The sequence below is a fragment of the Gopherus flavomarginatus genome, chromosome 8, assembly GCF_025201925.1.
Source record: "Gopherus flavomarginatus isolate rGopFla2 chromosome 8, rGopFla2.mat.asm, whole genome shotgun sequence".
NCBI lineage: Eukaryota > Metazoa > Chordata > Testudines > Testudinidae > Gopherus > Gopherus flavomarginatus.
Genome location: NC_066624.1, coordinates 23,620,573 through 23,647,414, shown reverse-complemented (window position 1 = coordinate 23,647,414; position 26,842 = coordinate 23,620,573). Strand labels below are relative to the sequence as shown.

The following is a 26,842-nucleotide window of genomic DNA, read 5'->3' as shown; positions in this document are numbered from 1 at the left end:
GCAGTATAAGTACTAAGTATTATCATTATCTGGAAGTACACTTAAGTTATTTATGAAGATGACTGCATAGAGATGGCTGCTGCTCTCTCCCTACCTGGTCTTGGTAAGACTGTGTAGAGTGCCTCCATACCACCATGAATATGATCTGACACATGGCAATGAAGCAGCCATGTTCCAGGGTTCCCAACCACCATCTCCACCATTTCGAAGGTCCCAGGGAACAGATCCACAACATCTGCCCTGTAACTCTTGCCGTTCTGTCAAAAAGGGAAGGGGTCTGTTAGCATGCAATGGTTCATGTATCTTTAGAGAACTCTGGTCTAGAGTAACAAGGATCTGGGGGGCAGGACCTGGAAACCTTGTTGATGCTACAGTAGTTAAGAGTTGTAACAAAGTTACCAAAAGTAATTCCAAGGTCCTAAGTGGAAAAGGAATGTAGCCTGCTAAAGCCTAAGCTTAAGTTTGGTTAGATAGAGAGATCAACACAATACTGGGATCCCCTGGGTCTGATTTGGGCATGTAAAATCATCTCCTCTTGCTGGTTACATGACAATGCTGCAAACACATCCAACTGCCTGAAGTTAGTTAAGGGGTCAAATGAATGTAATGGTATTCCAGCCCTAGCGCCAGCCTTCCCTTGCTGCTGGGCTCTGCAATCAGCAGGAGATTCTCACCCTGTATGTGAAGGTCTCAGCATGAAAATGGACTGTATGCACATCGATCTCCTGGCCCATTCCCAGCAGGTACCAGTTCACCCAGTCTCCTTGGTGCATGGTCAGTCCAGGCAAGTTTGCGTAGAGTTTCCCATTGATGGCTGTGGGGTAGACAATGTGTTGAGAAAGCAGAATGATGTGGATGATAAGGACCTCACATGTCAGTGCAAAAACAGTTCCCCTCAAGGCAGGATAAACCTTTCAAAGCTCAACTAGGGTCAAGTAAATCAGACATTTCTCTCTTCTGTTGTGAGATTCCCCCACAGCATGATTTCCTGATGTTTTGTCCGTCACCTCCGAACTCAGCTACTGCACCTGCTTTTCAGTTGGGTTGACTGAGTCATAAAAAGGTCAAGTGACTTGTCCCAAGCGGATGCTATGTCAGTGATGTAGCTTGGCTAAATCTCAGAACTCTCCTCCTTCCTGCTCTTTTGCTTTTACTACTGAAGAACATTCCATCTCCAAGAGCTGAAGGTAACAGAAGCAGCTCAGTGCTTTTAAAGATCAGGCCCTGTAAATATGGTCTTTGTAGCTAACTGCAGTTACACATTTTTAAAGTCCATTGCCCACGTACTTATTGAGCAGTGGAAACGTTACAGGTCCTCGTCAACAGTCAAATTCCAGCATACTATATGTTGTCGTACATTATTCTGAGGTGCTGGTCATTTGTAAATTGCTATTCAGTAGGATTTCATTTCACAATTAGCACAGCAACAATGAGAGCTGCACCTTGTCTGCAAATGAAATAAGGATCCAAAACAATGAAAGATCAGCATAATAAAGCAAGGCAGCACCCAGGGAAATCTCCACTGAGGGCAGTGGGAGAGAGTATGTGCTGGAGAGACATGTTGTGAGGCCGGAAACTTCTGGCACCTGTAATTTTCTGTTCCGTTGCTGTTGCTTGGATAATAGTAATGACTAGTTGTCACCTCATTCATCTGTGATTGGGGCCTTATAAATGCCACATTAATAGCAGCAACACAGAGCCTGATTCTGTGTGGTGCTGAGCACCACTAAAGCCAAGGGAAGCACTCAGCAGGAATCAGGCCCTTGTGTATTAGGCATCTGTCAGCCAATGCACAACGTACCTTACACAATTTAGCAATCTTAAATAACACCTACAACTCTAAAAGGAAATGGCTCCTGTCTGGATTTCTAATTCTGGTAATAGGGCCAGAAGGTCCAGAACTGTCTTTCCCTATCTCTGTACCTTTGTCAATTAGGCCCATGCAAATGGCAAAGGCAGCTCTGAATGGGACCCAGTAAAAGATGTGAAGTGAAGACCACGCACCATGCATTTTGTTGCTTTCCACAAATTCTTCATCCTGCAGGTTGATTTTGCTCTGATTCCCATGTGCATAAGTTTTCACATTTTCCTCCAGGTACCAAGACTGATTTTCATCAAAAACCAAGAAGAGGAGTGCAAACTCCCTGTTGATGCCCTTCCTCCTCCCATCAGAGCCCAGCGCCCCTTTACGGCAGACCTTTAGGGGGCCTATCAGGCCACTGAATATATCCTAATAGGAAAGAGAAGAAAGTCGGAAGTGTTCAGAGATGAGGATTTTCCTCCCATCCCTCCTGCACACAGCTCCACTACCATTCAGCACCCTGGCTTGCTGCTCCCTGCAGTACTCTCCATAAAATACATTGCAAGCCACTGAATAATCAATCCTGTGTATGAAATATGCTCTATTGGAAATAGTTAACAGAAACTACCGCTGCGGGGCCAGATGTTAGCAGTTAATTACTGCTGTGCATTGGGTGCAACATGGAGCTGTGACTCTCCTACTGATGGTACATGGGGGCATTAAGCCACCCCTTAAAAGGCACATGCATCTGCTGCATAGCTGGCCAGCTCTATATGGCAGTGCAGAATGGCCTTACCTCCTCCCTGATAGATGTGATAACACCGTATAAATATTTGAAGTATGTTAATGCCAAGGAGTGGGAGGAATTATTTTATGAGGGACTATATTAAGAAAGGAAGAATTTAGGCTTAATGTCAAGATCAACAATGAGATCTATTCATCTGTTGAATTGTCTCCCTAAGGGAAATGGTGGAAGCTCCATCACATGGGACATCGCATTCTAAATTGGACCAAACTCTAAAATATATCCTACAGGGAACAACCCTGATTGTTTCCTAGGAGACTGTATAGATGATTGCTGAGGCTTTTCCATCTCTAACTTGTTTTATTTTAAGATTCCAACCATATTTTACCTTTACAGGATCCACCATAGAGTAGTAAACCCAAGAAACGCAGACAAAATTATTTGGTCCTGGACCGGATCTTTTAGGAACATCCCAGCGGTAAGTTACAATGTCACCTGAGAGACAAAAAGGAGTGACGGTAGTAGTAGTTGCTATTTGTACTACAGCAGCAACTAGCAGCCCCAGCCCAGGGCCAGGATCTCTATATGCTATACAGACACAGAAAAAAAACATGGTGCCTGCCCCAAAGAGCAATATTATGGCAATCTCATGAACATTACAGATTCTTTCCCTGGTTGTGAACAATAGACTAGAGACTCTTTCCTCCCCTTACAAACAAAGGAGGTGGCATGATGGGGATGGGGAGTGGAAAAGGATCTGAACCCCAACTTATGGAAAATCACCTCACCTTTACCTGAATCACCCAGGATTAGCGTTCTCCAGGGAAATTCTGGCTCACTTCCTGGGAGACTCGGCATGACCTTTGGAAGCTTTTAAGTATATTCACAGAGGTGCATGCCACTCTCATTCAGATTCAACTTTTTGTTATATACTATACACAGTTTTAAAAATAGAAGCTGATTGAGAGTCTGGATGGCGTGGTGGGGCTGTGTAGTCCAGATGCAGAGCCTATGAGATGCCAGCTCCACTCAAGCCCATGGTGGCAGTGACCAAAAGTTATTACCTTGAGTGAGGGTTGTGCAGGGAAGTGAGTTGTGGTCTCAGCAGTTCCTAGCAGATAGTTGTCCACATCATAAAAAAACACTATCACAGCCCAATGTCACTAGTTGGTACCCAGAGTGCTGGGGGATGGAGAGCCAGCACTCCAATCACTATTAGCACCAGTTAGGTTCCCGGCAAAGGCCTGATTAGTTAGGTGTGTGCCTGATGATTAGGCCGCACTGGGGTTAGGAAGCTAATGAGCTAATTAGCCCATTAATAGACAAGTGGTTTTAAAAGAGTTTAGGAAGGCAGAAAGAGAAGAAGAGAAAAAGAAGGCAAGGTAAGACTGACAAAGGGCATTTGAAGAGCAAAGCTGCCTTACTTTCCCTGTCAACATCCCTCCTATTTTGGAGAAGGGATTAGAAGGTGGGATACAGTTCAAAAGAGTGGGGACACAATGTTATGTACTGATGGAGGGATTAAAACATTGTAAACTACCTGATGGTGTTTACAGGCAAGAGGGTCTCAGAGAGGACTGTGTTTGTGGACAAGGTGGGAGTGTAACATACTGCCCAGTTACAACTGGGGGCTTGTCTGGGATTTGCCTGCATCCATTTCAAATGGATGGTGTAGGGATTTGGCAGCCTCGGTGATGGAGGGAACCCTGCAATGGCAAAGAGAGCTTCTGAAGACCTTCCAGTGATTTCCCCATCCCCCTGCCCTTGCAGAGAAATAGTCCTTGCTTGCCCGTTGATGGGCTAATTAGCCCATTAGCTTTCTAGTCCTAGTGGGGCCTAATAATCAGGCACACCCCAGATCACTCAGGCCTTCTCCAGAGGATCCTAACTGATGCTAATAGTGGCCAGATTGCTGGCTCAAGCTCCATCTTGGCACTCTGTCACAGTCCCTCTCATTTCTAGAGATGAACCCTCTAGGGTAGGGGTGCACTGGTGGTGAGTAACATGGAGGAGGAAATTTGCACTGCCACTACCCAGGTTGTGTGCCTTCTGTGGCTAAAGAGAGGATGGTACTGTCCAGGGCTGCCAAGCCAGTACATTAGATGAACAATAAAAATACACTGAACATGAAAGGCTGGTTTCTATTCAGCTCCAATTACTTATCACATTAAAACAAACACACCAGAATAACTTCTTCTCTCCTAGCTGGGTCTTTTTAATGGGTTGAGTCGTCATTGCCATATAAACAGAAGTTAGCCCAACAAATGGCTGACTACTGACTCACCAGGCTTTGCAGCTTCCACCTGTCCATCATTCCTTTCCAGTACCCCATGCGCATGAATGGAGTAGGCTTGTGTAGCATTGTTCTTAAACACAATGTTGAGGACATCTCCAACTTCTGCCCAGATAAAAGGACCTTGAGACAGGAAGATCACACTGTGAGTGCGGCTTCCATCAATGGCCAAAAGAGTATTTCTCTCTATCATTTTTTGAAATCACTTTAACGTAGGGGTGGGAGGTGAATTATTCATCACTGTATCCCTTCCCCAAAGTAAAGAATCATAGTTAACCCCACATTCAAGACGATCCTGAAAACTCTGATTGTGAACTCTTCAAGGCAGGGAACGTGCCTTGTTATGAGCACAGTGCCCAGCACAGTGGGACCCAGTTCTGATCTCTGAGTGCCACCATAATGCAAATGATTCATCATCATCATCCAATGGTCTGATTTAATCACACCTGACAGTGTAAAATGGCCTGAAATCATGAAGGCTCATAGCCATAGCCTGCTCTTTTAGATTGGATATGCTACCTCACGTTGCTTGTCCTGTACTGAAATATCCTGGAGTGAAGCAGTGGAGCTCTTGCCTCCTTAGACTCTCATAAGAATCCACAGCATGCTCCTCTGCTTCACGGTGCCTGGGTTTTTCTTTAATGATGCTACACAGAGGGGTTTCTTTCGCACTTGGAGATTTCCATCTTTAGCTCTCAAAGTGCTTTGCAAAGGTAGGGTTTATCCCTATTGTACAGTATCAGAGGGGTAGCCGTGTTAGTCTGGATCTGTAAAAGCAACAAAGAGTCCTGTGGCACCTTATAGACTAACAGAGGTATGGGAGCATGAGCTTTCGTGGGTGAGCTCGTGCTCCAATACATCTGTTAGTCCATAAGGTGCCACAGGACTCTTTGCCCCTCTTGCACAGATGAGGGGGAACAGATGGGAGAGCTGGGTCTGACTCTGCCTCTGACTGGCTGTGTGACTGTGGCCAAGCCAGTTCTCACAAGTCCCAATTCCTTGGCTCATTCTTCAGGACTAAGTCTCAGCCCTGTCCGAGTGAGAGATGCACCACTCAAATAATTGCTTACCCAATATCCCTAAATGCTCCTCATCGCTGGTCCTGTTCTTGGGTATTCTGAATGTCCCATCAGTGTATTCCCTGTAAATTGCCTTCTTGTACTTGGAGCCCAGAAGTCCATTCTCATTGCTCAGAAATTGGTTGCCATAGCTGAGAAATGCAGAGTGCTGTGTTACGTTAACACTGCTCTGTTTGCATTAAAGAAACACCACTTCTCTGTGGGCAGAGGGTTCATTAACTGAACCAGTTTCCTCCCCGAAGAGTCCCCAGTTTCATATGACATCAGCTGAGGGAGCTGAATGGCTCTGGAAGTTGGTAAGAGGATACAGAGCCACACACTTCCAAGCCACCCATTGGAATCTGTCTCGGGATGATAGTGATCAAAGTTACCGCACTCCCTTATGAGGGGTGGCTGCTCGCTGGCTTACATGAAGGGTGTTAGGGGAAGAACAGTCTATTTGGTGGTGGACAGATGTTTGCATCAAAAAACCACCACCTCAGCTGGCACCAGTGAGCAGCCAGTAATGAAAATGGGCTACAGAGACAGAATTTCCCTTTCACATACATATATGCAGGGAGCTGCAGAATACAGGGAGGAAAAACACTGCCAATATTTGGATTAAAGGGGATAATGGGCCCCCGAACCCCCGATGAGGGCTGTCTGCAGTACCATGGCATGGTCAGCCAGTATCCATCCAATCAGCAGAGGTTTGGCTCTCTCCAGTAAAAAGCCGCTTCCCCCGTTTGAATGGGTTTTACAAAGTTTGCCTGAAGGTGCCACAGGTTTCCCCAAGGTGCCCTCCTTACCTTTCCTGCCCAGAGATGTTGTGGTGTTCCAGCTCCCAGCTGCGATCTGGTGAGTAGTCCCACTCCACCTCTTGTGCCATGATGTAGTGCGTCCGCACCTCCTCGTATTGGGGGTCAGGAGCAGGTGCCCCTTTGCCACACTTTGAGACAGAGTAACGCGCCTTCATCCCAGACTGGTAATGGTTGCTAGTCTGACAGTAGATATCAAAAGTGCCTAGAAGCATCATAAGCAAAAAGGTCAGCTCTAAAGAGCTAAGCAAGTCCTTTCCTTACTACGTGAGATGAACCGGGAAATAGCTGTATTATTTTGTATGAATATGGTACATACCTCTGTGTGTCTCTTTATGATGTGTGTCTTGCTGTGGGGTCAGATTGAGAGGAGTTGTTAGAGGAGCCAAGCAGGAAGGCAAAACAATGGCCTAGGTAAGGAACATCCCAGCAAGCACTCACACACCAGCCAAGTTATTGGCTGTAAAGAAACTACCTGCTTGGTGCCAACAAAGTTACACAACTGTTTTGCCAAGCATGAAAAGAGAGAGATCAAAAGACACCGGCCAGTTAAAGGATTCATCCTGCAGAAAGGGAGGGGAAGGAAGGATTGACACAGTGAGAGGGTCTGCAGGGATGAAAACAAACCCTCAGATTCAGAAAGGGGGTCTGGGATAAACTGGACCTACCTGAGCTATTGCTGGAGATGCTAAGCTTAGGTATGATAAGATGCCTATGTGACCTTTTGTTTTTAAGTCATTTTCCTACATGCAGTGTTCCTTTTGGCAAATCAGAACTTCTTCAAAACAAAGTACTTTCTGTGTCACTGCAAATTTATCCTGTCACAGGCTGCCAGAGTGAGAGGACTGACTGGTGTCAAAATCAGTTGGGCCTGTCAGGTTAAGACAGTTGGGAAATGAGTGCTACAGCCCAAAGATCTAGTTTATTAATGGTATGGCTGGGTGGTTCCACCCAGAGTGAGGGGCAGGAAGCTGGTGCTGTCCCTGCAGGGGTGCACTCAAGAGGAAGTGAAAGGGGTCTAAAGTGCAGCTCGTCCTGTAACTCTGACACCGCTTGTAGACAAATCAGCATGAGAGAACAAATATTAACATTTGAGATAGCTCATTGGGCATTGGAGAAGTTGTGCTGGCATCTACCTTCATGGTCAGGCTGCATGAGGGCAGTAGCAAACGTGTGAGGGAACAGATTGGTTGCATCTCTCCTCATCCCATTCATCTGAATAGTGTTTCCCTGGAATGCAGCTCCATGCACATCTGTGTCAGTGCCCAGACCCAGAAAGTGCCAAGACACAGTGTCCCCTTTACATACTTCCAGCTTGGGCAAGTTATAGAACATAAATCCATTAATCGCTGCAACAGAAAAGAATTAAAACCACATAGTTACACACTAGCTAGGAGGTGACCTCTGTACACACATACCTACAATGTAGGGCAACCTATGGGAATTGCATATTGCTGTGTATTCCTCAGTACAGCTCACCAGCAATTCACCCCTGGTATTTGCTTGAGTCATGCTTTTGGGCACAGCAGGACCTCATGTCCCATGACCCATTCTCCAAGACATTGCTATGTAGAGAATTATCAAAAAAGGTGCCTTTGATGCAAATCAGAAATTTAATTCCTAAGTCCACCTGATCTCTCTCTCGCTCTCTTTCTTCCCCCATCCCCCCATGGCATGTCCAAGGTACAGGTATTGGGATCCTTAGGTGCCATGGCAGTAGTTTTTAGGACCATTCCAGAGTTTTTAGGACCAGTTAAAGATGAACCCACGCCTCATAGTTCTGTCCTCACTGTCTATGTAAGAGAGAGCACAGGGCCATACCATGCATCCTGTTGGACTCCTTGAAGCCTTCATCCTTTTTCACGAAAGCTTCTTCCGTTCTCAAATAGTATTTCATATTTGCAGGTAAATACCAGCTGAGGTTCTCATCAAATACACTGAACAGGAGGTAAAATTCCTTGTCGATCCCCTTCTACAATAATAATCACAATAATGGTCATTCATTTTAAAAACACACAGATCACCCACACCCGTTAACTGTTAAAGTACAGGCTGCTTTGCATGATGGCAATTTCTAATTTTTTGTTTCTTAAGTTGTCCATTTCCACCTCTTAGCGGCCAAATGCTGATCTCTTTACTCATGCTGAGTAGCACTTACTTTACAAGTGGTCCTAGAGCAGCACTGGGACCATATATGCAGAAAGGTGCTTCTCAGCATGAGTAAAGGGATCTGAATTTTTCCCAGACTGAAAAGTCATTCTCTCTTTCCTCCACAATCCATAGGTTCAGGTGCTGGACACTCCCCATCCGTTTCCAAGGGGTCAAAATCAGAACACTCTCCACTATGCAGGGTCTGGAGCTGGGCCCATCTCACTCCTCCCTAATACAAGATCAGAATCCCGATTTGTTTCCTACCATCAAGCCTTGAAAACTGTGTTGAGTCCAGTTTGAACTGACAAGCAATGAGACTTCCACAACTTCTATTGAGGAACCTATTCCACACACTATATTTCCCTGTTAGGAGAACTTTGCTGATATTTAGCCAAAATTTCCATTTGCTCAGTTTCCTCCCCTTATTCTTAGTTATACCTCCTTGGACCACTCTTAAATATTTGACACTAGGATTTATGTACACACCCTCAAATACCTGTAAATAGTTTATCATTATAATCTCCCCTCCACCTGCCAAGTTATACATAGTTCAATCTTTCCTCAAAATCACACTCTCCTGCCCCTTAACCAGGTTTGCTGTCTTCTGAACTCCATCTATTTTAGCCACATCATTCTGATCCAGAAAGCAAGATCTTCAAGGGAGGCTTTTAAAGCAGTTGCTTCGCAGAGTCACCAGCAACTCCCCAATCCACATTACAATGTATTCACAATCATGCAGCTAGTTTTGTCTTCTGCTGCCCCCTGTTTGTCACATGTGGGCCTGTTACTTTAGTGCTGTCAGTGCTTCCTGTTCCCTTGTGTACTCATTGTGCTACCTTGGCAACACCTGTGCAAAAGTGATGACCATTTCTTCATTAAATTCCAAGGGAAAGTGTTAGTCAGCCCTACGATTTCACTTATCTCCACATCACAAAAGCCTGCAGAACACCACCCATTTTATGTGCTTTTTGTGTAAAATCATCCCCTCATTTGAGTTCTTCTCAAAATGGGCTGAGTATAGAGTAGAACCTAGCTCCATTTGAAACTCAAAATGTTCCATCTTTCAAGCAAAAATTGCACAAACCTTTAGCAAAAACGGGACTGTTTTCAACTTAGTATGAAAATGATTTTAAGTATTTTCAATTTTATGGTGAATTTTTCACACACTTCTGTCATAAACAGATTGTGAAGGGTTAATGTCTCTGCTACCTGTAAAGGGTTACAAGCAGGGAACTGGACACCTGACCAGAAGACCAATCAGAAGACAAGATACTTTTAAATTTGGGTGGAGGGAAGTTTTTGTGTGTGTTCTTTGTTCATTGTGGGTTCTTCTCTCGGAGGGTCTGAGAGAGACCAGACATTACTACAGGGTCTCTAAGTTTCTTTTCTAATAGTAAGTAAAAACAGGCAGTTTAGGTTTTTTTTATTGTTTTTCTTTATTTGCAACTGTGGATCTGGCTGGTTAACTTTTATATGTGTAGTTGCTGGAAATATTTTGATTTGTATTGGTACTGGGGGGAAAGTCTCTTTCTGGTGTCTGTAAGCTATAGGACCCTGTAATATTTACATCTTGAAGTTACAGAGATAATTCTTTACTTTTTCTTTCTTTTATTAAAAGATTTCTTTTTAGAGAACCTGCTTGATTTTGTTTTATTTCCCTTGTTTTAGTCCAGGGGATTGGGATTACTCACCAGGACGGGTGGGAGGGAGACGGGAGGGGGAGAGATAGAATCTCTCTTTGTTTTCCTTGAATCTGTTTGCCTCTTTGTGGAAGGGAATGGAGATGCTTCTCTGTATGGTGATCAGTATCTCTCAGGATAGCCCAGGGAGGGAAATTCTGGGAGGGGGAAAGGTGGGAGAATGGTTTATTTCTCCTTGTTTTAAGAACCCAAGGGATCTGGGTTCTTGGGTCCCCAGGGAAGGTTGGGGAGGTCAGAGTGCCCAAAACACTATATTTTTGGGTGGTGGCAGGGCTATCAGATCTAAACTGGTAATTAACCTTAGAGGATTCAGGTGCTAGTATCTCATTTTCTGAACTCTAAGGTTCAGATCTGAGAAGGAATGCTATGATAACTTCTCATTAATAATAGGAAGAAGAGGAAGAAAAAGAATAGGGCATTCTGCCCTACATATATTAGGACAAATGTATCGCTGTGTAATCCCATAACTGTCAGTATACGGTGAGACCAAGAATTTTGACAAAATCCATCTAAATGCAAAACATTTCCCTTCCCCTTAAATTAAACCCCAAGATTAGATTAGTCAAAGACTAGTCAAATATCCCAGGAATCCAATGTGTTAGGCTTCTCTCATAAGGCACTTTGATGCATGATGTCGGCATGGTTGAGGCAGCGCACATATTCTGCCTAGAAGCTTTTATTCTAATCTGTGGGCCTCCCTCACCCATGTATTTTTAATTATATTTCAGTTACTAAGGTTTTATTGGGGTCTCCTTTCTCCAGTTATTTCTTCACCACAGGATGAAGAGCCTGAATCATTGCAGTGGGAGAGTTGACTGTACCTGCTTGTTGCTAGTGTTGAGAGTCCCAGGTCTGCAGATCACCAGAGGGCCCACTAAGCCGGAACTGGTATCTCGGATGGGATTTATCGCAGAGGAGTACATCCAGGTCAGGCAAGGAGGGTCACTGGCAGTGGGTCCAACGTGCTGTGGTACAGTCCAGTGGTATGTGAAGTTATTGAGAGGCTCAACGGAAGCCCCATTCCATGACAGACCTTTAAAACACAAGATGCTAATATGTATTCATGCATACAGCCCCTTTTGCAAGCTTTGCAGCATTTCAGTGTCATCTACTACTGTGATTCATTTCACTCACCACCAAAGGACAGCCACCTCGGGGGTAGAATGGAGCAGTCATTATATATCTCAGAAATACAGTAGGGGCATATTTACATATTACTGGACATACATGTGTGGGCAAATTTATTGTAGGTGTCATGGCAGAGGTGGGCCTGATGGCATGAAATAAAAAAATATATCCAATTAAATCCTCAGGAGAATTTTGGTAGGTGGAATATAGCTACCCAAATTACAGTGTGACCAGGGATATATCTCTGCTCTTGAAACAAGTGTCATGGGATCTTTAGGGGCCAGAAATGGTCAGCACCATGATTTCATCTCTCCTCCAAGAGATAGTACCTCCAGCACCACCACCTCTGTGGTGCCATGCTGGGCAGTGGTTCAGTGATAGGTCAAAAGGAAGAACATCCCCTCCTGCATCACCAGCCCCACTACTCGTGGTACACTAGCTGAGCAGGCCTCGCTTTGCTCAGCTAGCGAGGTTGGAGAGGACCACTACCCAATGAGGTGTGACTGCAGACTGTGGAACCATACCACAGGTGTTGTCACTGCCTCAGTTTAGAAAGAGGGGGTGGGATGAAATAACAAACCATCGTGGTACAGCATTCCTTCCCACTTCTTTCCATAAAGCACACCATGGGGCTGGATACTGAAGGGCCAAGAGGCTTTGTTAGCAAATGTCACCAAGACAGTGTCTCCCACTTCAGCTTTTATCACTGGACCTACACACAGAGAGAGAGAGAGGGGGGATAATGAAGTGATTTCCAAGATAGCCTGCTTTGTCCAGTTATCAATGGCCATCTTCTACCCAGAGTTCACAGCCACAGATGACTAACAAAAATGGGCATAGCAGAAGCACCAGCTTTCTGGTTTTGGCCATGCTAAGTAGGACTGCTGGCCCTTCGGGCAGACTGGCATTCAGGGCAGGGATGGGGGAACTATTTAAGGTAAAATAGCTTGAAGTTTGACTGAGAGAATTCAGTGAAGTGGTTATTCCAGGCCCAAAAGGCTGGGATTAAATGGGAGGGAGAGGGAGAGCTACCCCCTTCTCCTTAGCTGGTGCAGTTATTTCTGTCCTGTTCCTACTCACAACACCCTGATCCTACTTTAAATCAGTGACCAAAGCTCCACTGACTTCAGTGGGACCGGATCAGGCCTTTCGTCTCCCTAATGGCCTCTGTGAGAACTAACCCCAACCAGCCAGACTAATCAATCTATTAATTCATCTCATCTACTCTACTCTACTCTACTCTGATCTATCACATGCCTGTTGTCTCTCACACCAGAATATTACCTAGGCATCAAATGCTCAAATTATAGACAGTACTAAAATGTATTCAAAGGAATGAATGCTGTGCCCCTCCATGCATGATTCATTCGCTCTCCAAGTCCCACTCCTTTTGTCTCGGCATTATCTGATCACACAGAGCACTGCCAGCTCCTCCTCGGAAGAAGTTTCTAAGCAGAAAGTGGGGTTTGCATTGTGTCGTGAAGATGAAGTCAGAAACACATAATCAGAAGCTCAGTCAGACCAGCTCTTTGCTATTATTTTGTTTAGTTAGAGATAGGGGTATAATGTGTTCCTTGCCCCTTCCTGGTAGCTTCCAAAGGTGGTTGTGCCAAAACAATACTGGGTCCCCATCAATCACAAGATCACCTCATCGCCCCCCAGTATTGGTCTTCCTTGCTCTAAAGAGCTGCATTGTAATGTCATGCAGGAAACACCTCCACCACAGAAGTTATTACTCCTAGGAATTATGGGACAGTGCCAGCCAATCAGCATTTTTGGTGCTGATAGATCATTCTAGAAGGTGCTGTAAGAGGGTTTATGTTGCCAGACAATCCCTACCAAGTATCCCAAGATGCGTCTCTTCTTCTGACCTTTTTTTTTCTACCCGGAACGTTGAATCAGTATATTCCACATACTTGGCCTTCCAGTAGGTTCCCCCAATCCGGCTGGTGCTATGCTTGAAGAACTGCTCAGAAGAGCTAAACACAGAGAACAAATTTCATGTCCTTTTACAAAAAGGCAAATTCCCCTGCCCCCATCAGGGCAGTGACAGCAGCAGCTCTCAGCTCTGCAACCCTTCAAATTGAGTCAAAACCTCTGATTTTGAAAACCCAGCAGTGCCAAGTATAATAATGCCATTAGGTAGCACTTTTCATCCAGGAGTGTGACAAAGCCCTTTACAAACTGATAGACAGACTTTACGTAGGGATCAGCTCACTCTTCCCAGGAATGCGGCCCACTCTCTGGTGGAACATGGACGCTGTTTAATAGTTATACAGCAATTCTGTACAACAGTTTGGGGTCAGGATGTACAGAATAGTATATCCAAATGAAACTGCAGTACTGACTCAAAGGGAAAGATGCCCTCTATTGAATCAACACCACTTCAACAACACTTTCCATGGAGGTCTTAGGAAAGCACTATGAGAATTGGGATGTTTTGGGTAGTGTCAATCCTAACTCTAAAAGAAACACACATGAAATGAAAAGAGACTAAGCCCCTCCCCTGCATTCCAAAATGTGCCCTCCAGGAGAAGCAGCAGAGTCTAGTGGAGAGAGCACAGAGCCTGGGACTCTTGAGATCCAACCATGGCTCTGCTACTGGCTCAGTGTGTGGCGGGCAAGTCACTTAACCACTGTGCATTTCAAGTTTTCCCATGTGTAAAAAATGGCCGTGACATTTACCACCTCCCAGGGATGGGTGTGAGAATTCATTAGTTTCTATTTGCAATGTGTTCTGAAAATATTAAACACACTTACATATGTTAAATATTATTTCAGCTGTTCGGAATGAAAGTATGTAAAACTCTCAAGAGAGCTATTCATTTCAATTGCTCTGCATTTGCTGCTAGATTTCACATAGAAGGCTAGATGGAAGCTCAGTGTAAATCTGTAGTCCACCTATGCCACCCTGTGTCTGCCACGAGACTTGCTTTTTTAATCGTACCTATATTCTTTTATCAAACTTGCAGGCTTCTTGCTAAATCAGGTACAGTGAGTAGAGACGGAACTTGGAGGCAACTGCGCTGTGTCCCTCAACCATACAGCATGCTGGGACACTTGGAAGCTTTGTGAATGTATGTTATGTGAATTGCATGTTAAACCATTCTGTTGAAAAAAGTGTTCCAAATTTCCTTGAGAGCGTTTCTGTCAAGCTCGTATTCCAGACAATGGCTACAGATTTAATATAGTGCCTTGCATGCAAAAACCCTCTTACCTGCCTGGCTCCTGCAGACTTTTCCCAGTGCTCTGGTCAAGCCCCGTGGGTCCATAATTCCACTGTACTTCCTTTGCAGCTATATAGTATTTCCGAACTGTCCCATTCATGGAGGACTCCGGAGTTTTCTGAGAACACTGTCTGACTTCATAGACCGCTTCCATTCCAGCTGCACATGGGAGAAGCAAATGCACACTTAACTCCTGTCTGCCATTCTGAATAGAAGGCAGATAGGGGACCTATTTCTACAGTGCACCACCCATTCCCTTTGCACAAGTCACTGAGCCCAGTTGTCCCAAATTGTGCATGGCTGGGAGCAAGCGTTTAGGCAATTGCTTCACAGGGGAGAGTTTTCTTTTCCAGTGGGCATGGGTTCCTACCATAAATACAAGACATTGCATTAGGGTGGTCGGTGGACAAAAATAGCCCTCAGCCACCCTCATATGTACCATATAGGTACAGCCTAGAGACACTACAGGTCCCAGCATGCAGTGCTCCACTTTGATGTAAAGCGCCTTCTGCAGCACCACCAGGTGCTCCAGTCCTGTGATATTCAGTGCTGAACAAGAGATGTTACATCTGGCATCTGTAATCCCTGTAGGCTGCACCTGCATATTAAAGACCAGGATGGCTGTAACTCACAAGTTTTATGCAATATAGGAGGAGCCATCAGATCAAACCATTGATTACCCAGCAGGGGAAGTCCTTTTATAATGGGACATTGCCCACAAGACTGGTTTGCTTCATCCCGTAGTGTCAAGGGGCCACAGTGGGGAAGTGAATGGGGGCCACAGGGTGCAGGACAGATTCCAGACTGTGCCTTACCTTGCAGGTGATTGTTGACCTGACAGCTCAGAAGCCATCTCCCGTTGTTACTGGGGATCATGTCAGCTGTAACAAAAGTGGCTGGAAAGAGGCTGGCCACGTCGGATCTGTGCCCTCTGATGGTGAGTGTCTGTCCATGGAAGAAGGCTGTGTGAACGTCAGTCTCACTGCCCATCCCAAAGAGGTGCCATGCCACGTGATCCCCAGCACACATTGTCATCTCAGGCAGGTTCCCATACACATAACCGTTAATAGCTGTAAAACCAAGTGAAACAGAAGCAGAGATCAGGAAGGGGGTGGAGATAGGTTTCACAGCTCCATCCTGCAGGTCTTATTATAGAAACATGGGACATTCAGAAAACAGGTCTCAGCAGAACACCTTTCCCTTCTCCTGCCCAATCCCGGTGAGCCTGCTTCCATAAATCATTTTCTAACACGGATCTTATTCTCGACGTCAGATTAATGGCCACACGTTCACTGAAGGTAAAAGCCAAAATCCTGACAAAAATTATGGTTGTTTTGATGGTGCTGATATGGCTGCCCCTATGATGGGGCATCTTTCAGCACAAGGTCTTACTGGCTTCTCATACCATCCCTGCACATATCAGATGAGACTGCACTTCGGGGTATCAGGGAAGGAGCTCCCCAGGCATAGACTGACTGGGCAAAGCCAGTGTGAAAGGTGACACCCACCATGCATTCTGTTGCTCACTTGGAACTCTTCATCTTCCTTATCAACAGATTCTGGGTCTGTGCAGAATGATGCAATATTCTCATCCAGGTGCCAGCTCAGGTTCTCATCAATCACGCTGAACATGAGAAAGAAATCAAGGTCCACGTCATGCCGTCTTTGAGATGTGCCAGTCAGAGCTCCTAGGGCAAGAGAGACGATGAGTGATTTTCCAGCCCAGACTATCACTGAGGTGTGCCAATGCACCTCACCCTAGACCTGTAGTACTCCCTGCTATTCCATTCCTAAATTTCAGTGCGTCTCACTTCTGATTTACAGCAACCCCTGAGCTCCTGAATCTTTCAATAGTGTTGTCACTCTTGCTGAAATCTTGTAGGGTCTGGAGGAGGTTTGAGGGCTTTGTTTTTCTTTCTTTCTTTCTTTCTTAATATGTACAAATGGGGTCTTGAATAAGATCCCTGCACTAATTTCCACTTGTGCATTTGAACTGATCCACAGAGCTCAGAAGTTAATATACTAACTCTCTAAGCCACAAAGAAAGAACAATCAGAATCAATCTAGAAATTGAAAACTATCTCAGATTACATATAAGTTCCACGTGAACTAGAGAGCTGTCTAACAAAGCATCACTGCTTGCGGTACCATAAGTGAGATCGTTGCAAAGTCTTCAGTATGTGTCTGAGCTGTCTTTCCCCTGAGGTTTTACCTTCTTTGCATGTCAGTAATGGCCCAATCAACCCAGAAGCAATGTCCTTTGGTGCATCAGTGTGAGAGTGGTAGACCCAAGTCAAGCAGGTTGGGTCGTCAGCCACCGGGCTGTGATCTTCAGGGACAGTCCAAGTATATGTGTGATTCCCTCCTGGTGGAACAGCATCATCCTTCTTATGATCCTGTGAGGACTCATCGGGGTACAGGGACCCTGGAATAATTGAGCAATCACAGCATCCATTCAATTTTGGCAGAGAGTATATAACATACAAACATGTACTGCATTTCTCATACTAAATACAGCACAGACAGCTGCAAGTTACTTTTACCACTTCTGTAGCACCTTTCAAATTAAGATTCACACCACGTAAGTAATATAATCATCATTTTTCCAATGGGCAAATTGAGGCACAGGAAAGTTGTTAAGTGACTTTGCCCAGTATGCTGGTGGCCGAACCAGAAAGGTGACTCATGGTCCCATGTTCTAAAAATTGCTTCTTTATATTCTCATTGGAAAACAGAGAACTGTGCTAAGTTTCAGTTCAAATCTGCAGTACCCCAGAAATAGTTCCTTTCTCAATTCTCTGGGACTATTTCAAACAGTGATTCTCTGTTCTGATATTCTATCATTTCTGTGGCACCTACAAGATTCATCACATTAAAGACATCTAAATATGCATCGCTCTATAATATAAACATTTATTAGCTACTAGCTTGCTGATCCTCAGCTGCTGTATTCAGGCAATGAGAGTGTTACTAAGACTGTGTTCTTTAGGAAAGAATTTAGACATTCTGTTCAAGAGTTCATGTTTGGAAAAAGTGCATCCATCTCAGGTGGTACTGTAATGCTTAGGAACCCGATAACCCTGCTTCCAGTGGCATTGCTAAAAGCCTACCTAACTATGCCAGTTTTCCAGGTGATACTGCTTTGAGCCAGTCCAAACAAGACCCCTTCTCAGCTGGTTTTGCTTTCCTATATACTCCTAAATTCACAGTGAGAAAACTGAATCAACTCAGCAGGGACTCATTTACCTTCTGAGTCCTTGTTGTAGAAGACGCCATGAGGATGGACCGTGTGCGGCCGGTTGGCAAAGTTTTTTAGGTGCACGATAATGGTGTCACCCACTTCTGCTCGTATGATGGGCCCAAGAAATCCCAGCCAGGCAGGTTTGGGGATCTCTCTTGCATACGTGGAGTCTGAGTATTGCTTATACACAGATTTTTTGTAAGTGCTTCCCACCCTGTCCTTGCCAGACTGGAGGAATGTAGAGGCTTCTCTGTTAAATTCAAAACAGGATAACAGATCGTGAATAATGTGCCATCTACTACAGCTGCATAACATGGGGAGCAGTGATAACAGGGACACCTAATGTAGCTCGCTCAGCTGACTCCTAGAGTCTCTGCTGTGCCAGTGCTCTATCTCTACTCCTAATCCAGCATCGTGCTTCCTCTTCCAGGACCCTATGGCAATGCTGGGAATGCAATCCGACTGGACAATAACACTGGCTTCACTACTCGTCCGGTTTTGAGTGTTGTAAAATATGAGAGGAACTGACACAATGTAATAGATCAGCACATCAGACCATCTAGTTTGAGACTCGGTCTCTGGCTATGGTCAGTGCTGAATGCTTCAGGGAAAACCTGACACAATCCCCCTAAATGTATTTAACTGTGGATGCTATACAATGGTGGGATGGGAGGAAATTTTTTTCTTATCTTGTGATCATTTTATGCACTAAAGAATGAATGTTGAGAGCCCAAGTGATTGTTATCCTACCTATTGTTCTAGTCCTTTAAATCTAGTGCAGACTGGAGCTATGCTCTGTGAGTTGCAAGGGGGAAAAAAATCTCCTGAGCTCTCTCACAAAGACTGACACAAGAAAAGAAGATGAGGTTCTAGTCAAAAGCCAATGTGAAATATTACTGGAAAGAGTAGTCAGCTGAGGCTGATGTGTCCACAACAAATATCTAATCTTCAGAGTTTAAACCTCTTACAAGTGTCCAATGGTCAATACAACCGTGGATTGTTTGTTTTTTTCTTTCCTTTCCTACTAGATGATAGGTGAATCTTGACTCAAGTATTAGTGTGTCAGGTCATGGACGGTGAAGATATTTTTTCCTAGGCGTCATCATTGCTGCAGCAATAAAAATAGTCCTAGCACATGGGCAAATAGAAAAACTGTTCTGTATGGGCTCAGTGCTGTACCTCTGAAGTCAACCCCGAGCTTTGTCACTCACTGTAATAGAGCAGGGTGGAGCTGTAGGTATGCAGCTCAGAGCTGCACCACATCCAGAGTCACTCCTACAGCCAGCTCTTCTACGTAGCAGGGCCAGAGCAGATGTTTTAAAAAGGGATAAGAGAACTTACATTTTATGAAATCTTATAAAAATTATATAATGTAGTGTAATAAGTGGTAGCTCTTATTTAGCACTTTTCATCTCAAAGTGCTTTATGAAGGAGGTTGGTATCATTATCCTTGTTTTAGAGGCCCAGGGAGGGAAAGGGACATGCCCAAGGTCACCCGGCAAAAAACATAGACACAGACACACACACACATATATACACTTTCTCTCTCTCTCTCAAAAGGTTGAAGCTGTTTCCAATTCAAAATGAAAAGCCCTGACGCTCTTTCAGTAGTTTTTGTGATTTATTTTATCCCCCCCCCCCAAAATTCAAAATGTGTCTGAAAAATATTGACATTTTGCCAGCCTGATGCATGTGTGATCTAAATAGTTATAGAAAAAAATCTGTTTATTGCAAATTTGGTTTCATTTTCAAACCTAGGCCATATTTTCAATTAAAAAACTATTCCTTCAAAAAATTTTAACTAGTTTTATTATTTATTTCCCTGTAGAAATGAGTTCCACAGACTAATTCTATGTTTAATCTCAGTGACTGTCTCTTTGTTCCTGTATTATTATGAGAGAAAGTGAATAGAAACAAAAGATTTATCCTCTCTAAAATATTCATTATTTTATATGTATTTTCCATTATGTCCCCACTTATTTGTTTTCTTTATAAACTAAATAGTCCCAACGTATTAAATATCTCCATATATGAAAATCTTTCCAGACCTCTGATCATTTTTGTTGCCTTTCTCTGAACCATTTCTATTTCTGCTATATGCTTTTTTAAATAAGTGATCCAATTGTACAAAGAATTCATGGTGACAGTGTAGCACCAGGAAATGGATTTTATTTACCATGAAAAATTTCAACAGGAAATGCACAATTTTCATTTTCAGAGAATGTTTTTTTAGAATTTTTCTTAAGTTGTGATTTAAAAGACTTGGTTTGGTTTGGTTTATTGTTTTGCTTTCGAAAACCAGAAACCAAATATGGTGTTTTTTTTATTACCAAAACCCAATTTTTTCTCAGTTTTCAGGCTGTTGGGTTTTCAACAAAATGCTGAACATTTTTGATGAAAACATAAGCTTTCTTGCAAAAAATTCCACTTAGTCAAAAAGGTATTTTTTTGTCACAATACATTTTTGATCAGTTCTAACCGCCTGTGTACATAATGGTATAAAATTCTCAGGCTTCAAGGCACATAAACAGATCACCTGCTAGGGTCAGGAAGAAATAAATCCTATGATACAGCATCGTGCAATAAGGTGCATTCTAAAGGGTTTGCACTTTCCTCAGAAGTATCTGGAATTGGTCAATGTATATTGGACTACATTGATCATTGGCCTATCCCAATGCAATAATTTCTATGTTCCTACGATAAAAACAGGTTAACCATTAAGCCAATAAAGATCAGATATGTGACAACATCAACTGCTTGCTAAATAAAACTTCTTGCATAAACCTCCGGAGCCATTTGCTTTTTTTTAGACTCAAATACTTATAGTTGTTAAACATACGGGTCATCTTTAATGCTTCGGCCTGTGATTATGTTCTTCCCTGTTGGAGCATAATTCCATTCCACCTCACAGATACCCAGGTAATAGACTCTGGTGGCACCTTCAGCAAAGATGGGCAGCAGCAGCAAATGAAGGAAAAACAGAGACTGAGGCAGCAGTTGCCGACAAGATTCCATCCCAGCTCGAGGTAAAGGCTCTTCAGGAGCAGGCAACTGCTTTTTTGGAAAAGAAACAAACAAAAAGAGTCTGGAGTAATGGGACAACAAGCAGGCTTTGATTTTCATAACTTAGTCCTAGGCAGTGTGGTTTGATGGTCCAGGATGTTCTGAGAACATGGGGAGGAATCAACATGTAAAAACTTCTGGGGTCACCATTTAATTATACCAGAATGAATGGGAAAATTACAAGAATTCTCAGCTCCCATGCTTCAAGCATAAGGTAGTCACTGGCTCCAGAATGAGAAAAAAAATTCTCCACCCCCTCATCCCCCCCACACACACCTTGGTCTATTAACGTACAACAAAGTGTACTGAAGGACTTATACCTTCCTCAACAGCATCTGACACTGGTAACTGAAGGAGACAGAGCAATGGACTATGGACGACTGGCTTGTCCTACTGGGGTAATTCCTATCAGGTGGAGAAAGGCTTGGCATGCCTTGACTATCTCTCATGCTGACCTAGCCAATTTTCTCAACTTTCATTGGATCGTATTCTTCTAAACTGCTTGTTCTGTAGTTTTGCGTCATCTTGTTGCACACTGTAAAACATCTACTGTGCTCCACTGTCGGTATTTGTACTGCTATGGTAGGTTAAATGGTCCTTGTAAATCTGTTTCTAATATGCTTTGGGGTCCTTCTGAATAAAAAGCACTATAGGTTATCATTGCCTTTACTAGCCCTCCAACTATCTCTTGTGCTAACATAGAGAGCTAATGGATAGAATCCTGAACCAATTCATCTGTCCCCAGAAATTAATGGTAACTGTCAGAAGTGATTGTTAATAAATCCCAGATAGTCATTCAGTTTACAAGGCTGAGCTTTTCACTGCTGGGTACGCAACCTGGAAAACCCCTCTTTGTGGTAAACCCAAATGTGTGAACTGTTCCCGCACATTCCTCTGCTCCAACTGAGAGCAGTCTCTGAACTCGTGAGAAATTTCTACTCTACAATGCAATAATATGTAAATCTTATAGTGTTTTTCATCAGTAGCTTTCAAAGTGCCTGGCAAAGGAGATAAGTATCATACCCATTTTACAGATAGGGAAACAAAGGCAAAGAGAAGTGAAATATCTTTCCCATGGCCTCCCAGCATGCTACCAGCAGAGCTAAGACTAGAACAAAGATCTTGTGCTACTGCTCCATCCACTAAGCCACACTTAAGGTAATTATTAACTACTTGGAAATGAAAGGACTGTGTTTACATACACTCATGCTGTTCTTTAAAATAGATTTCAAACCAATTTGTCAACTAAACTGTACATGTGTTATTTAACACACACACAAATGTCATGTTGAATAGAGAGAGGCAGCGGTGACCAGCCAAGAGAAGGAATAGATGGTGTATGTAGCTGGATTAGCTTGAAACCTCTTACTCTATTAACATTGATCAAGGAGAAAGGGTAATCTGTTGACTCATCTAAGAAGTGGCTCATTAGCCACCTGGATATAAACGAGGTGGCAGTGGCTATCTAGGGGAGAGGATTTCTGGGATGTGATTCAGCAGTTCTAAAGGGATACTTAAGAGCAGTCAAAGGTGGAGTGAAGGTTTGGTCTAATCTTTATATTTAGTTCACAAAATCAGATTCCAGGAAGAGGGTGAGTTTGGACTTGATATCAAGTATGAATAGTGGTTTTAAAGCAGATTTGGAAAGGAGTCGCTTACAGGTGGGTCACTTGTTCTAGAAACCCAATATGACAGCATTAGCTGGTTTACTGAATATATTTTACTTACATGGATGTCCTCCTAAAACTAAACTTCCAGTGAATTGTCCAGCCCTAATGCAAAAACCTGAAACGGAATCTTTTGACGTTGACAGAAAGATCCTAAAAAGAGAGGCAAAGACCAGTTCAGGAGCAAAGTAGGGGTTTGATTCAGTATACTACACTTTCCTGTGCTCCATTTCTATGAAATGGTAAAGCAGATTATTTCAACTCAGATTCATAGGGCCTGATTCTGCTATCACTCATACCTATTTTACCATGGTGCAACTCCATTGGCTTGTAAGGAGTTATTCCTGACTTTACACTGGTGTCAAAAAATCAGAATTGGGCCTATGAACTAACAGAGAGAAAACAGACGTTTCAACTCCCTTATTCTAATGACCTCTGAAATAGATAAATTTGTTTAGACACTAAAACATACATTAAACATCTTAAAGCCAAACATTGTTCTCTGATACTATAAGAAATGCATATAAAGGAAGAAAACTACTATTCTTTACTTCTCTTCTTGTGGCATGTGAAACTCCACATTATCAAGTTAAACCAGTCGCTGTCTTGACTGTCACACTTCCGCCACTAAGAAACCTCTACCCAAGAAAAAGAAGAAAGTATTAAATTAACTTATCTGCTGTTTTACTTACTCTGTTGAGCTGGGTTAGAAACAGGCAATGTTGAATGGGTTAGTCATTGCTGAGACTCTCTTCTTTAAAAGCCTAAAGCATTGTAGAAATAATGAACCTGGAAATATCAATATATGCAGAGGGGGCAAAGTCCAGGTTGTAAAGAAGGGAGATGCCTAGCCGTTAATTGATAGGTCTGAGCTGTGGGTTGTCTCAGGAACGTACTAGACACTGAAAGTCACAATGCAAGCAGTCTGACTGGCTATATTCAGGTCACAAATACTATAGAAATGCCCCACTTAGGCATCACCTGTAATTAGGGCTGTCCCAAATTCACAATCCACTTTAATAAATTTCACAGTCACAGGATTTCAAAAATTTGAAATTTCATGGTGGGGTAACTGTGGGGATCCTGATCCAAAAGGTCCCAAGGCTATTGTAGGGGGGTTGTGGTATTGCCACTTTTATTTCTGCACCACTGTTGGCAGCAGCACTGCCATCAAAGCTGGGTGGTCAGAGAGCAGTGGCTGCTGGCTGAGCACCCAACTCGGCAGCGAACGCTGCTGCCAACAGCAGCATGGATGTGAGGGTGGCATGGTATGGTACTGCCACCCTTACTTCTGTGCTGCTGCTGGAAGTAGGTCTGACCTGGCACTGGGAGCAGCTCATGCAGGACTTCCTCTTCCCCTGCCCCCCTGCAGCCCAGCTGGAACTAGCAGCTGGAGCCTTGTAGGAGCGCCTGGCTGGGGTGCCTCCCCCACACCCAGAGCTCAGGGGGAGAGCAGGGGTGTTCAAGAGGCCTTGAACTGGCTGCATGTATCGGGTGGGGATAGTGTGATCACTAGGTGGTTGCCCACGTTGCCCACCCATAAGGCTAGCTCTGCCTCCCCACCCCACAAATGATGCCTTCAGAGCTGGGTTCCAGGACAGTAGCCACCGCTCTCCAGCTGCCCAGCTCTGAAGGCAACTCAGAAGTAAGGGTGGCAATACTACAACCCACTTACAATAGCCAGATTTCACAGGGGAGACCATATATTACAATCTGTGGCACCTTTTTCATGGCTGGGAATTTGGTAGGGCCCTACCCATAATTTAAAAATAATATCTGCACATCAATATTTGTTTTTGCTTTCAGCTTTTAAAAGCTACCGCAACCTCTCCGTATGGCACCATATCTGAGGATTAATTATGAAACAGGAAACCAGGTATGTATTTTTTATGGCAGGGAGGAAACAAATTGTATTAATATAGTTAATTACATGCTAGGAGAAAGGCAATGCAGATAACAGATACCACACAGTAGACACTCCCTGTTCTTTTTTTCTTTCTCTTTCTCATGCTTTCATTCAGAGGCCAACTGGGTACTGGGGCCTCTTCCACTTTGCCCCTCATTCATCTTTCCTGCTTTGCTCTCAGGTGCCCTGGCATGGTGACTCTCCATCTGAGGACTGGACAGCACTGCTTGTAGAAAAGCCTGGTTATCTGTTTTTGTGCCTTGGCCAGAGGAGGAGATCACTTCAGAGTGAAAGGGAGTTGAGCATACTGCTCTCTCCACAAGGCTCTAAGCCTAGGAACATCTGAAGAAGTGGGTTTTTTACCCATGAAAACTCATGCCCAAATAAATCTGTTACTTTTTTAAGGTGCCACTGGACTCCTTGTAGTCTATGAACAGGAATTCATATGTGATCTCCATTGGGGCAGGGAAGTATATATCCCTTGGAGTCAGCCTATAACTGCTTTTAATACAAGGATTTTATATAAAATATACAAATGCATGTACTTGTTAAATGCCTCAGTGGGTCCCAGTGTGCTAAATTAATTTGCTGCAAGCAACAGAAACAATTATATTAATAATGCACATTAACCTGGGCAGCTGGGACTAAGTAACCTGGTACTTCAGCTACAAAAACACAGGATTCTACCACTTGAGCTGTCAGAACTCCCTTAGCTAATGCTAGTAATGGGTCCCAGAACCGTGTTTTTAAATTAATTCCCTAGCACAGCCTTGGCTGCAGAACATGAGGGAAATAGTATAGCTTAATAGAGAAACTACAGATGTAGAGAATTCAAATGCTGATAAGGCTAGAAATTTTTATAAGACTTGTCTACCATTGCAACTGCAGATTAGCTGACTCCTGTCCTAATTATGTCTATAAAAACAGACCTATTAGAAAAGAGCTGGTAGGGTTGTTTCATTGGTGAAGCTCAAAAAGTTCTCTTGCTTCATCTCTGCACTGCAGCTAGACTCAGCCCAAAAAGAACATACCCGTGAGATGTGCAGTATTGCTAACTGTAAGTGCTGAAAAGTCGTAATTCAGTCCTCCAAAAATAATCCAACCAAAATTGGCAACGAGAGGCTATCTAGTAGATCAAGTCCCACTGAAAATCTAGTTGGAGGAAAAAGTTGTGCCCACCTTATAATGTTTAGTCCACTGGTTAGAGTACTTACCTGGGAAGTGGGAGATCCAGAATCATACCACCCATAGCAACAGGCGGGGGGATTTGATCAAGGGTCTGTCCCCCCACCTCTCAAGGGAGGTCCTCTAGCCACTAGGCTAAAGCCTATAAGGAGTGTAGCACCACTGCCACTACCTCCTCCTGCTGTTTTGTATGGAGTGAGGCAGCTGCCCTTGAAAACATACCTACTGCACCTAAGCTGCCTGACTCCAGCTGCTGGATTCTTCTGTGCGAAAGGCTAAGCGGAGATAGGCTTAGCACACACCCCGCGCCTTGGCATTGCCCTTTGATGAGGTTAGGTGGCTTGCCAGGCAGTTTAGATATGCCGGCTTTGTGGATTGCATTCCCAGGGACCTGTCTCTCCCCATCTGCTGTAAAGGGAGCCCAGGGGCCTAACGAGGGTGACCAGACAGCAAGTGTGAAAAATTGGGACGGGGGGGGGGGGGAATAAGTTTCTATATAAGAAAAAGCCTCGAATATCAGGCCTGTCCCTACAAAAGCGGGACATCTGGTCACCCTACACCTAACTCAGGACCGCGTGTCGCTCTCGCGGTGGCTCCCAGCCCTCTGACACGAAAGCTGAGTCTCCCCATGGGACGACTGCGGGAGCCGAAGCTTTAAGAAAAAACACCCAGTAAGAGCCTGGCCCTTGGCCATACTGCACCCCCCCCACGCTGAGTCACGTGCCGTTACAGGTGTGCACGTGCGTGGCCGGTACCCCCTACGCGTGTGTCAGGGGCGCGAGGCTCTGGACCTGAGCGCCCCCTCCCCCCAACTTGTCAGTGTCGCCGCCTAAACCTGCCCCTCCCCCCACCTTCTCCT

The 26,842-nt window shown here is 44.1% G+C and overlaps 1 protein-coding gene across 2 annotated transcripts in view; it reads right to left on the bottom strand.

Moving 5' to 3' along the window:
- HEPH (hephaestin) overlaps positions 1-26,842 on the bottom strand; it is a 33,298-nt gene that overhangs the window by 6,168 nt on the left and 288 nt on the right. The window contains exons 1-20 of one of the 2 annotated variants that reach the window (XM_050964621.1): positions 26,206-26,423; positions 23,585-23,656; positions 21,002-21,216; positions 18,168-18,412; positions 17,134-17,346; positions 16,430-16,609; positions 15,737-15,991; positions 14,912-15,080; positions 13,534-13,673; positions 12,275-12,406; positions 11,388-11,599; positions 8,537-8,687; positions 7,852-8,064; positions 6,707-6,920; positions 5,910-6,049; positions 4,831-4,962; positions 2,935-3,041; positions 2,005-2,230; positions 675-814; positions 95-257 (exon numbers count right to left, since the gene is read on the bottom strand). In XM_050964621.1, coding sequence (XP_050820578.1) covers positions 95-257; positions 675-814; positions 2,005-2,230; positions 2,935-3,041; positions 4,831-4,962; positions 5,910-6,049; positions 6,707-6,920; positions 7,852-8,064; positions 8,537-8,687; positions 11,388-11,599; positions 12,275-12,406; positions 13,534-13,673; positions 14,912-15,080; positions 15,737-15,991; positions 16,430-16,609; positions 17,134-17,346; positions 18,168-18,412; positions 21,002-21,177 — 3,208 coding nt within the window. In that variant the 5' untranslated portion in view covers positions 21,178-21,216; positions 23,585-23,656; positions 26,206-26,423. Of the gene's footprint in view, positions 1-94; positions 258-674; positions 815-2,004; positions 2,231-2,934; positions 3,042-4,830; positions 4,963-5,909; positions 6,050-6,706; positions 6,921-7,851; positions 8,065-8,536; positions 8,688-11,387; positions 11,600-12,274; positions 12,407-13,533; positions 13,674-14,911; positions 15,081-15,736; positions 15,992-16,429; positions 16,610-17,133; positions 17,347-18,167; positions 18,413-21,001; positions 21,217-23,584; positions 23,657-26,205; positions 26,424-26,842 lie in introns of those variants that run through there. The other variant, XM_050964622.1, reaches the window with a different exon arrangement.